The 13,137-nt window shown below is 46.6% G+C and overlaps 1 protein-coding gene across 3 annotated transcripts in view; it reads right to left on the bottom strand.

The window, feature by feature from the left end:
• mfsd13al (major facilitator superfamily domain containing 13a-like) overlaps positions 1-12,901 on the bottom strand; it is a 24,405-nt gene extending 11,504 nt beyond the window's left edge. Inside the window, exons 1-4 of one of the 3 annotated variants that reach the window (XM_070856682.1) lie at positions 12,823-12,901; positions 11,190-11,338; positions 8,304-8,558; positions 5,960-6,688 (exon numbers count right to left, since the gene is read on the bottom strand). In XM_070856682.1, coding sequence (XP_070712783.1) covers positions 5,960-6,688; positions 8,304-8,465 — 891 coding nt within the window. In that variant the 5' untranslated portion in view covers positions 8,466-8,558; positions 11,190-11,338; positions 12,823-12,901. Of the gene's footprint in view, positions 1-5,959; positions 6,689-8,303; positions 8,559-11,189; positions 11,339-12,653; positions 12,731-12,822 lie in introns of those variants that run through there. The other 2 variants (XM_070856683.1, XM_070856684.1) reach the window with 2 other exon arrangements.
• Between the last annotated feature and the right edge of the window lie 236 nt (positions 12,902-13,137).

The raw sequence follows: 13,137 nt of genomic DNA on the forward strand, positions 1-13,137 counted from the left end.
AAATATAATAAAAAAGAAAATGAAAATATAATAAAAAAGAACAATGAAAATATAATAAAAAAAGAAAATGAAAATATAATAAAAAAAGAAAATGAAAATATAATAAAAAAAGAAAATGAAAATATAATAAAAAAAGAAAATGAAAATATAATAAAAAAAGAAAATGAAAATATAATAAAAAAGAAAATGAAAATATAATAAAAAAAGAAAATGAAAATATAATAAAAAAAGAAAATGAAAATATGATAAAAAAAGAAAATGAAAATATAATAAAAAAATGAATATGAGATAAAAAAATGAAAGTAAAATAAAAAAATGAAATATGAAATAAAAAAAGAATATGAAATAAAAAAATGAATATGAAATAAAAAATGCATAACCACCCCATCCCCCCCCCCCATCCCCACCCCCCCATCCCCATACCACCCCCCCCATCCCCATCCCCACACCACCCCCCCCATCCCCATCCCCACACCACCCCCCCCATCCCCATCCCCACACCACCCCCCCCCATCCCCATCCCCACACCACCCCCCCCCATCCCCATCCCCACACCACCCCCCCATCCCCACACCACCCCCCCCATCCCCACACCACCCCCCCCATCCCCACACCACCCCCCCCATCCCCATCCCACCCCCCCCACCCCCCCATCCCCACACCACCCCCCCCATCCCCACACCACCCCTCCCATCCCCCCCATCACCACCCCACCCCTCCCATCCCCACCCCCCCCATCCCCATCCCCATACCACCCCCCCCATCCCCACACCACCCCCCCCATCCCCACACCACCCCCCCATCATCCCCACACCACCCCCCCATCATCCCCACACCACCCCCCCATCATCCCCACACCACCCCCCCCATCATCCCCACACCACCCCCCCATCATCCCCACACCACCCCCCCATCATCCCCACACCACCCCCCCCATCATCCCCACACCACCCCCCCCATCATCCCCACACCACCCCCCCCATCATCCCCACACCACCCCCCCCATCATCCCCACACCACCCCCCCCCTCATCCCCACACCACCCCCCCCCTCATCCCCACACCATCCCCCCCCATCATCCCCACACCACCCCCCCCATCATCCCCACACCACCCCCCCCATCATCCCCACACCACCCCCCCATCCCCATCCCCACACCACCCCCCCATCCCCATCCCCACACCACCCCCTCCATCCCCATCCCCATCCCCACACGACCCCCCCCCATCCCAATACCACCCCCCCATCACCACACCACCCCGGCACCCCCGCCCATCTTAATAGCTCCTTATGTGGGTCGGTGTCAAATTTTCTTGGATTACGCTCCTGCGAAGCGCCTTGGGACATTTTACTACATTATGCGAGCTATATAAATGCAAGTCGTTGTAATGCAGCACAGCTTCCAATCGCTCATTCACCCTCACCCACTAGTTCAAGGTGCATGAAAGTTGAGGGAATAACAGACTGGTAAGAGAGCAATATTGGGGGTAGTCAAGAATTTGGGGTTTCATTCCATGATGATAGGCTTGGGTACATCAAGCAGCTGGTGTGGTGCAGAATTCAGGAATATCTGCGTCAAATGATATTGGATCTCAGCTAGCAGGTCATTGGGAACAGGTTGAGGAAGAATGGGGGAAAGGTGTGAAGAGGAGAGAGAATATCCAAGGTTCCCATTCATGATCATTACTCATTGACCCCTGGTGAATGTTGGGTTAAAAAGAAATACTTGCATTTATATAGTGCCTTTCTTGACCACCGGACTTCTCAAAGCGCTTTACAGCCAATGAAGTACTTTTGCAGTGTAGTCACTGTTATAATGTGGGAAACATGGCAACCAATTTGTGCACAGCAAGCTCCCACAAATAAAAATGTGATGATGACCAGATAAACTGTTTTCTGTTATGTTGAATGAGGGATAAATATTGACCAGGACCCTGCAAAACAGATACACCGCTGTGGGTACTGTTGAGGGGATGACTCATCGGGGGAGGGCAGCAGCAGCCAAGTCCATGGCACCGTGGGTGGCTCTGCTGCACAGGAGGGCAGGAAAGAGTGTGGGAGAGCTATAATGATAGGGGATTCTATTATAAGGGGAATAGACGTTTCTGCGGCCGCAACCGAGACTCTAGGATGGTACGTTGCCTCCCTAGTGCCAGGGTCAAGGATGTCTCGGAGCGGATGCAGGACATTTTGAAGGGAGAGGATAAACAGCCAGTTGTCGTGGTGCATATAGGTACCAACGATATAGGTAAAAAACAGGATAAGGTCCTACAAGACGAATTTAGGGAGCTAGGAACCAAATTTTAAAAGTAGGACCTCAAAAGTAGTAATCTCAGGATTGCTACCAGTGCCACGTGCTAGTCAGAGTATGAATCGCAGGATAGCTCAGATGAATATGTGGCTTGAGGAGTGGTGCAGAAGGGAGGGATTCAAATTCCTTGGACATTGGAACCGGTTCTGGGGGAGGTAGGACCAGTACAAACCGGACGGTCTGCACCTGGGCAGGACCAGAACCAATGTCCTAGGGGGAGTGTTTGCTAGTGCTGTTGGGGAGAGGTTAAACTAAATGGCAAGGAGATGGAAACCTATGCAGGGAGACAGAGGGAAGTAGAATGGGGGCAGAAGCAACAGATAGAAAGAAGAAAAGTAAAAGTGGAGGGCAGAAAAACCCAAGGCAAAAAGCAAAAAAGGCCACATTCCAGCAAAATCCTAAAGTGGCAAAGGGTGTTAAAAAGATAAGCCTGAAAGGCTCTGTGCCTCAATGCGAGGAATATTCGGAATAAGGTGGATGAATTAACTGCGCAGATAGCAGTAAACAGATATGATAAAATTGGCATCATGGAGACATGGCTCCAGGGTGACCAAGGCTGGGAACTCAACATCCAGGGGTATTCAACATTCAGGAAGGATAGACAGAAAGGAAAAGGACGTGGGGTGGCGTTGCTGGTTAAAGAGGAAATTAATGTAATAGTAAGGAAGGACATTGGCTTGGATGATGTGGAATCTGTAAGGGTGGAGCTGCGGAATACCAAAGGGCAGAAAACGTTAGTGGGAGTTGTGTACAGACCACCAAACAGTAGTAATGAGGATGGGGACAGCATCAAAGAAGAAATTAGGGATGCGTGCAATAAAGGGACGCGTGCAATAAAGGGACAGCAGTTATCATGGGCGACTTCAATCTACATATTGACTGGGCTAACCAAACTGGTAGCAATGCGTTGGAGGAGGATTTCCTGGAGTGTATTGGGGATGATTTTCTAGACCAATAGGTCGAGGAACCAACTAAAGAGCTGGCCATCCTAGACTGGGTGATGTGTAATGAGAAGGACTAATTAACAATCTTGTTGTGCGAGGCCCCTGGGGAAGAGTGACCATAATATGGTAGAATTCTTTATTAAGATGGAGAATGACAGTTAATTGAGAGATTAAGGTCCTGAACTTGGGGAAAGATAACTTCGATGGTATGAGACGTGAATTGGCTAGGAATAGACTGGCGAGTGATACTTAAAGGATTGATGGTGGATAGGCAATGGCAAACATTTAAAGATCACATGGATGAACTTTAACAATTGTACATCTCTGTCTGGTGTAAAAATAAAACGGGGAAGGTGGCTCAACCATGGCTAACAAGGGAAAATAAGGAGTGTTAAATCCAAGGAAGAGGCATATAAATTGGCCAGAAAAAGCAGCAAACCTGAGGACTGGGAGAATTTTGTAATACAGTAGAGGAGGACAAAGGGTTTAATTAAAAGGGGGAAAATAGAGTATGAGGGGAAGCTTGCTGGGAACATAAAAACTGACTGCAAAAGCTTCTATAGATATGTGAAGAGAAAAAGATTAGTGAAAACAAACGTAGGTCCCTTGCATTCAGATTCAGGGTCTAGTGAGAAGGAGGAACTGAAGGATATCCTTATAAAGCGGGAAATTGTTAGGGAAATTGATGGGATTGAAGGCCGATAAATCCCTGGGGCCTGATAGTCTGCATCCCAGAGTACTTAAGGAAGTGGCCATAGAAATAGTGGATGCATTGGTGATCATTTTCCAACAGTCTATTGACTCTGCATCAGTTCCTATGGACTGGAGGGTAGCAAATATAACACCACTGTTTAAAAAAAAGGAGGGAGAGAGAAAACGGGTAATTATAGACCGGTTAAGCCTGCCATTAGTAGTGGAGAAAATGTTGGAATCAATTATTAAAGATGAAATAGCAGCGCATTTGGAAAGCAGTGACAGGATCGGTCCAAGTCAGCATGGATTTATGAAAGGGAAATCATGCTTGACAAATCTTCTGGAATTTTTTGAGAATGTAACTAGTAGAGTGGACAAGGGAGAACCAGTGGATGTGGTGTATTTGGACTTTCAAAAGGCTTTTGACAAGGTCCCACACAAGAGATTGGTGTGCAAAATTAAAGCACATGGTATTGTGGGTAATGTACTGACGTGGATAGAGAACTAGTTGGCAGACAGGAAACAGAGAGTCGGGATAAACAGGTCATTTTCAGAATGGCAGGCAGTGACTAGTGGGGTGCCGCAGGGCTCAGTGCTGGGACCCCAGCTATTTACAATATACATTAATGATTTAGATGAAGGAATTGAGTGTAATATCTCCAAGTTTGCAGATGACACTAAGCTGGGTGGTGCTGTGAGGAGGACGCTAAGAGGCTGCAGGGTGACTTGGACAGGTTAGGTGAGTGGGCAAACGCATGGCAGATACAGTATAATATGGATAAATGTGAGGTTATTCACTTTGGTGACAAAAACATGAAGGCAGAATATTATCTGAATGGCGGCAGATTAGGAAAAGGGTAGGTGCAATGAGACCTAGGTGTCATGGTACATCAGTCATTGAAGGTTGGCATGCAGGTACAGCAGGCAGTGAAGAAGGCAAATGGTATGTAGGCCTTCATAGCTTGGGGATTTGAGTCTAGGAGCAAGGAGGTCTTACTGCAGTTGTACAGGGCCATGATGAGGCCTCACCTGGAATATTGTGTTCAGTTTTGGTATTTCTTGCTATTGAGGGAGTACAGCGAAGGTTCACCAGACCGATTCCAGGGATGGCGGGATTGACATGAGGAGAGACTGGATCAACTGGGCCTTTATACACTGGAGTTTAGATGGATGAGAGGGGATCTCATAGAAACTTAAGATTCTGACGGGATTGGACAGGTTAGATGCAGGAATAATGTTCCCGATGTTGGGGAAGTCCAGAACCAGGGGACATAGTCTTAGGATATGGGGTAGGCCATTTAGGACTGAGATGAGTAGAAACTTCTTCACTCAGAGAGTTGTTAACCTGTGGAATTCCCTACCGCAGAGAGTTGTTGATGCCAGTTCATTGGATATATTCAAAAGAGAGTTAGATATGGCCCTTACGGCTAAAGGGATCAAGTGGTATGGAGAGAGAGCAGGAAAGGGGTACTGAGGGAATGATCAGCCATGATCTTATTGAATGGTGGTGCAGGCTCGAAAGGCTGAAAGGCCTACTCCTGCACCTATTTTCTATGTTTCTTGTTCGGAATAGTGCCCTGGGATCTTTTATGTCCACCTGAGAGAGCAGACGGGGTCTCGGTTTAACGTTGCATCCGAAAGACAGCACCAGCGCTGCACTAGAACGTCAGCCTAGACTTTTGTGCTCAAGTCCCTGGAGGTAGGGCATGATCAGACTCTATTGCAAGCCCCTACTTCCCGCAGATAAATTGCTTTCCAACACCCACTCTCTACACTCAGCCATCAAGAGCAAGCATTTGGATGGGTCGATCCTACAAGGACCTCACCCACAAAACTGTACCCCACCCCAGTATGACACATGCAGGAGAAGGGAAGAGGAGATTATGCATACTCCAAAAACATTGCGTGTCGGACTAGTCAGATCAGCCGTGATCTTACTGAATGGCGGAGCAGGCTCGAGGGGTCAAATGGCCTACTCCTGCTCCTAATTCTTATGTTATGTTCTGATTACCTGAGGACAGATGAATCCAGCTCCATACATTATGCTCTTTACAAATGCCGGAAGCAGATTCGGTGGAATCAGATGGTCCGCAAAGATCAGCATGAAATTGTTCAGAAAGGCCAGGATGAAAACCTGAAAAAAGTTCATGACTATGAAGAGCAGGAAGTTCTTCTGTGTGACGATTTGTTTGGTCAGGTGGAACATGGTGGTCCAAGAGGGATCGTTAACGGTTTCTGCCTCGTCCTTCTCCGATCTCTCCCCTTTCTCGTACTGACTAACGCTGTGCAGCCCCGTGTAGTACATGCAGGCGAAGGCCATCAGGGCGACACCGACTGCAAACACCTGGAAGTTGAAAATGTTTTCCATGTTGTTTGAAACAAGGCCACAGAAGAGGATGCTCAGAGAGCCGCCCAGCATGGCCACTTGGTTGTATTTGATGAGCTGCAGCCGGTTCTCATGCTTGGTTGAGATCTCAGCGAACAGTGCACACTGCGCCAAGAGAACAAACGTCAGCATGCCATCGTAGGCGCACAGGGCGACGACCAGGTGCAGCCCGCAGAGCCAGTCGCCCTCCTGGTAGGCACGCCACGGGAACCACGGCAACAGGAAGGCAATGGCGTAAAACGGAGCGCCGTACAGGATAGAGAGTCGTCGCTTGGCACAGCATGGGATCTTGGAGTTATCTTGAAAGTAGCCGAAAAGCGGATCGTTTAAAGCGTTCCATACCATGAAGACCACCTAAAATTAAAAGTAAAATACTTTTACCAGCCACGAGTTAATGATCGGGGGTGCACTGCCTGAAAGGGCGGTGGAAAGATTCAATAGAAACTTTCACAAAGGGAATTGGATAAATACTTGTAGGGAAGAAAATTGCAGGGCTACTGGGAAAGGACAGGGGAGTGGGACTAATTGGACAGCTCTTTCAAAGAGCCAGCACAGGCACGATGGGCCAAATGGGCTGCTTCTAGGCTCTATGATCAATTGCGAGCACTAATCAGTGGCTCATGACGGAGATATCTGATTATAACCCATCCGCCATTACAACAGTGTTTGAGAGTCTAGCCAGTGAGTGTGGGCAGACTGTTTATCACTGAGGCGCATCCTCTGATATCCACACACACCCACTTTCCAACACCAATCGTTGGATAATGGACCCAAGTGCTTGGGCCCATTCAACCACAACACAGGGATATTACAAAATAGTCATTCTTATTATAATTTTATCTTCCAGTTCTTCAGAAGGTTTAGATGCAAAACACACAATTGTATTGATGCACAATTGGGCAATTCACAAACCTGTTCCTAGGCCCTTGCCAATGCCATTCTGGAGCCAAGTGCAAGGACACGAGAATTGGACAGGGCAAACGGACCCAGCCGTTCCCCCCCAACCCCACCCCCCCCTTTCTGTGAATAGCCAATCAATGCCTCCATCCGATTACATGACTCGGAAACAGGCCGACCTGCAACACCGACTACAGTGCATTGGAATGTCAACAAGCTGCGACACTGCAGTGCCCCAAACGCAATCGGCCCAGAAACTGCCGTCGGAGGCTTCCCGCGGGCAGATGCCTCTGACCTGAAAAATTTCTACGCAATTATTTGGTGGTCCTGGAGGAGCATGGGATTCCGGTGGGGAGACCTTCTCTTCCCACGCTGCGGAGCGCGCACCCGTCCTCCAGGTTCCCACACAGAAGGTGCAGTCACGTGTGACTGCTCAACCAATCAGGTACAGTATTCTCAATTAATAGCAATGGGAACTTCCGTATCTACAAGTTCTCATTGCTATTAATGAGGAAAAAAAACCAAACACACTAAACACAATAAAAAATAAAAAACAAACCTCACATAATTAAAATTAATTGAAATTAAAGTTAATAAATGCCTTAGAAAAAAATATATATTTTCCTGATTTTTTTTTTAAAGTTTTGTAATTAGGGTTAAAAATAAACTTACCTTAGTGGGCAGGGTTTTTAAAATAAAATGTGTTTTTAAAATGTTATTTTATTATATTTTTGTATGTTTTAAAACTCTTACGCCTTTAACAGTTGGCTATGCACCTGCTTTTATCAGGCGCAAGAGTTTTGAGGACACTTGCTGGGCAAGACATGAGTAAATACCGCAACCTTGCCCATGCAAATGTCCTGGCTCCCGAGATACGTTGACTCTGTTAAGCTCCAGCTCGACAGATTGGAAAAGCGGTTTTCAGCGCATGCGCATTGTGCGCTGAAAACCGGCTTTTGCGATGCCTTCCCGGGTACACACTCCACACACACTCTGTACGGACCTGGGGAGGCCGGGATTTCCAGGCTGATACCTTTTAAAGTGGAGTTATGTTGGAAAACATGCAACTCACTTGTGCCTGGTGGAACGCTCCTTCAGAAATTCGGTACCGGTTTAAAAAGAGCTTCACGTAATAGAAGCTAAAGAGGTTGTTCATTAACCCACATCCCAGTGTTGTCATGGAGTAGGCAAAGGCATTTTGCTGGATCCCCAGTGAAGCCAGCTTCATTCTCATAGCTGAAGGATTTGGCAGCTGGTGTTGAAAATGTTTCCCGTCTCCACCTCCACTTGTGTAAATGTGAACCGAATCCGTTCTGGTGTCACAGCCCTGAGAGAAGAACACATTTACACTATCTCGAAATTTAGAAAACCTGAGAAAATCTCAATTATTAAAACACACAAAAATCACAATGCTACTAAACCAGCCAGACTATAAAATACAAGTGCGAGATCTTCACGATACAAATTCCAAGTAATGGAAATACTTTGATTCACACTCGGAAGGGCCGAAATTGCCCCCTCTCTAAAAGCTCCATTACCGTCTCCAAGAGGCGGGAACAGAGCGGAGAGGCCTTACCGACCGGGAGCAGACGGATAGGCCGACCCATTCGAAATTGCCCCAGGGCGGGAAGCAGTGGGAACAGGTGTCCGCTCCGCCCGTTTTCCCGCCACGTCGGGCACACGCTGACCCCTTACCGACCAGCGGCGACCCGCTTTCTGACCCCCGCGGGCAAATTGTTCTGCTAGTAGGTGCCACTGACAGCTTTCCCCGGCGGGAGCTGTCTGTGACTGGACAGTGTGTTCACCCTTAAAGGGGTTGTCGCGCTGCCGGCGACGCCATTTTATTTTTTTTTTATTGTCGGCCAACTGCCAAGTTGGGCCGATTATTATAGCCAAGATTCGGCTGGGCTGCCAACAGGCAGCCTGGCACTCCGCTCTTGGGCCGAAACTCTCACTGGTGGCCCAGTGCACCTAACTAAAAACTTTGCAGAGTTCGCAGCAACCCTCCCCTTTAACTAAAGGGGAGGGTCGTTGTGACACGACGACTGGTCGGGGCGGCCGACTCACTGCAAGGGCACTTCCGTCCCGACACACAAAAAAAAACAGGAACTGAATTTCGATCGGCTCTCCACCCCACAGATTGGGGCAGAGAAAGACTTAAAGAAATGATAAGTGCGCCCTATTTGGGGCGGAGGGCAATTTTGGCCCCAGTGTGTTTACAGGATAACTGCTTTCATCTAGAATTCCTGTAACCAACAACATTAATTTTTTTTTTTAAAAACAAAAAGTTAGTTTTAGTTCCACCAATAATGAGAACTCAAACTTGCACCAGTGTCTTGGTAAAGTTCTCAAAAGTGAGTTACTGGAAAACAGAAGAAGAAAATTGGAATCAAATGCACCAAAGTAGGAGTCTCACTTCAGAGTTGAACTATTACAAGCTTGAGCACCCAGGCTGCTCGGCTGAGGAACCAGATCACTCACTGCTATGGCAACCATTGAATTGTTGGTTTCATTTACATAAAAAGATCAGATTTGGTTGTTCCTTTATTTAATCAGCAGCATCGCTCCTTTGAGCACAAAAAAGGAGTGCATTCCACTCGTGCAAAGTGCCCACTGTTCAGTATCATTTCTCACATAACAACAGTGACTACACTCCAAAAGTACTTCATTGGTTATAAAGCGCTTTGAGACATCCGGCGGTCGTGAAAAGTGCTGTATAAATGCAAGTCTTTCTTTCTTATCATTTAGTTTCCCAGTATCAAGGTCTGGCTGCTTACAACACCTAAAGGTCAAAAAGCTGGAAATTGAAATATTATGGGAGTTGTTTCAAAAGCTGCTGGTCACAATAGGAGGCCCAGCATCTGCCCCTGCTTGAGGAACAAACTCAAGGGGTTTGTGAAGCTGAAAACAGGCAAAATTAACTTTACAAACTCAAAACTTTGTTCAACAAATTTAGAGATGCTTGACTCAAGAGGCTCACCTTACAAAGGGTAATTAACCCAATGCAGACTCTCATTGCACACACATTATATTTCAAAATGTTTATGGTTTATTTGTAAATAACTATATTAGTTGCTTCAGTCTGTAAACCTCTGATCCATGCAGTAGAGAATTTGAAAGGGTGCAAAGATACATTAGATTCATCTGTCAATCACAAAACAGAGAGTGTGCTAGTTTAAGGAAAGGAAATCTAAAAGGATAAAATTAAAAAGGAAAAACTCCCTCAGTGTTCTACAGGCAACTCTCGATTATTTGCACACGGATGCAACGGGAAACCGTTGTAACAGCATTTAAAATTCCGTGTGCGCTCGCTGCTGCAGCCACTGTCCCTCGCGGCCGCCGCTGACGTCAAAGTCCTTTCAGCTCAGGAAGGCAGCGTGCTCCGGAACTGCGGAGCTAAACAATCTCCTCCTCAAGGCCACCTCAATGTATGCTGGTAATGTCCATACTTAACTGCCATGTTACTGTTTGTAGCTAATTGCACAGTATTTATTCATTGAAGTTTTAACTTTATAATGTCAACTTGCTCTAACGGAGAAATCGTTTACCCGGCATAGCCTAACCCCCGAGGGACCTGGATAATCGAGAGTTGCATGTACTTAAAACTGTAAAAAGCAGGAAGATCCTGGGTTAGATTCCATCAGGGCAGAGGTAGAGATACTGCCACTGGTCGCAGTATCCGTGGACTGGGGATAGAATAATCAATGGTCAGTCAGGTTTCACACTCACTGCTATCAAGTGGCCTCCCTACTGTCAAATGCCCACAGCATGAGGATCAAACTGGATTCATTCCACAATGGTAAAAGTGAGCCAATTGAAGGACCAGCTGTCTAGTGGATTGATACCCCAGCGTGAGTCATTAGAGATGGTGGGGGGGATTTTCTTTTTAAAAACTGCAACCACACCTTCAATAAGCAACATCAGGCCCCATCCTTGTCTGTTGTGCAGATTTGCTTACCTCAGTGAAGTGAGCTCTTGTCTGAGGCACTTTATGGAATAACACTTTGAAGCAAAGATTCGGTCACATTGTCCAGTGTCGTGTCTGCTGCCAGATGGTTAATGATGCTGCCAGGTTAGTCCACTCTCTGGCTGGATGACAAATTAAACCTATAGTATAGGTGACAAAAAATGCAATTGTGATGAAGAGAGAGAGAGCAGCCTTTTTCCAAGATCATAGGCATTAGTGCAATTTTAAATAGATTGTTTCAATCTATTTGTTTCAATTTTGTTCCACTACAGGTTCAGTTTCTCTGGGTTGGGAGTGAAGCCACATTCCTTACAAATGGTTGGAAATGGCCATTAGAATCATGAAAATTTACAGCACAGAAAGAGTAAGCTTTTGAAAACAATGTGTTTCTTGCATGGTACTGTTTCGAAGCAGAGCAGGAGAGTTCTCGAAGTCCTGGCCAATATATATCTCTCAACCAATCTCATTAAACCATCACATTGTTGTTTGTGGGAGCTTGCTGTGCGCAAATCAGCTGCTGCATATCCTACATTACAACAGAAACTACACTTCAAACAGTACTTCAGTGGCTGCAAACTGCTTTGGGACATCCTGAGGTCATGAAAGGCACTATAGAAATGCAAATTTTTCTTTCTTTAAAAAAATATCGACAAAAATACAGCGGCATGAACTGCTCGCCTACAACACACACTGCTCACAATTCCATTACCTTTTGCAACTGAGGCCGGATCTTGTGTTTACCAGCTACATTAAACCATTCCAAAATATCTTGCAACACTAAAATGACTAAAACAAAGTTGCTCCATCATCATCATCATCGGGAGGCTTTCGTTGCAGCCTATGCCTGTACATCGCTCACATGAACCCTAAGGAATTGTGCTTAAGAACATAAGAAATAGGAGCAGGAGTAAGCCAATACGGCCCCTCGAGCCTGCTCCGCCATTTAGTACGATCATGGCTGATCCGATCATGGACTCAGCTCCACTTCCCTGCCCGCTCCCCATAACACCTTAATCCCTTATCGGTTAAGATGAATCCCTTATCAGTTTCAGATTGTCCAGTCACTCTTTCAGTGACTCATTCTGTACTGTTGTAATGTAGGAAATGTGGCAGCAAAATCCCACACAGATATAGTGACCAGTGATGTTGTAATGATGTTGATCGAGGGATAAATATTGGCCAGGACACTGGGGATAACTCCCCTACTCTTCTTCGGTATAGTGCCATGAGTTCTTTTACATCCACCCGAGAGCACAGACAGGTCCTCGGTTTAACATCTCATCCGAAAGAAGGCACCTCCGACAGTGCAGCGCTCCCTCAGCACTGCACTGGAGTGTCAGCCTGGATTATGGGCTCAAGTCTGTGGAGTGGGACTTGAGCCCTCAACCTTCTGAGACCAGAGGGCTACCCGTTGAGCCAAAAACGACACTTATGGAGGAGGGGAGCGGTACCAACTTTCTAGCAAAGACACGATGGGCCGAATGGCCTCTTTCTGCGCTGAAGGATTCAACGAAACAAAGACACTTCCTTCATTGCCGCAAGCCAAGCGGCCAATGCTGAGCGCGGCTCCGTGCGGTCACCATAACTAGCTACCGAACGCTGAGGAAACATTGTTTTTCCTTACACAGCCCACTGGCAACAATGTCTCGAGCGGCGGCAACAATGTATCCAGCTCTGGCTCTGGCCCCGCCCCCCAGTCCCCTGCCGCTCCCGCTCTGGAACACCGGGTCGGAAACGCCGCGCGATCGCCCGGTCCCGCCCCGCCCAGCGACTGGCGCTCTCCCATTGGCTCCCCTGAGAACAGCAGGAGGAAGGCGGGAGCAATCAGACGGCAGCAGTGCATCATGTGTTTATCATTAAAGCGACCGGCTCCTATATACATGACAACATGTGTTTATATAGCGACTTTAAAGGAGTAAAACGTCCCAAGGCGCTTCAC

This window comes from Pristiophorus japonicus, chromosome 15 (genome assembly GCF_044704955.1).
Source record: "Pristiophorus japonicus isolate sPriJap1 chromosome 15, sPriJap1.hap1, whole genome shotgun sequence".
NCBI lineage: Eukaryota > Metazoa > Chordata > Chondrichthyes > Pristiophoridae > Pristiophorus > Pristiophorus japonicus.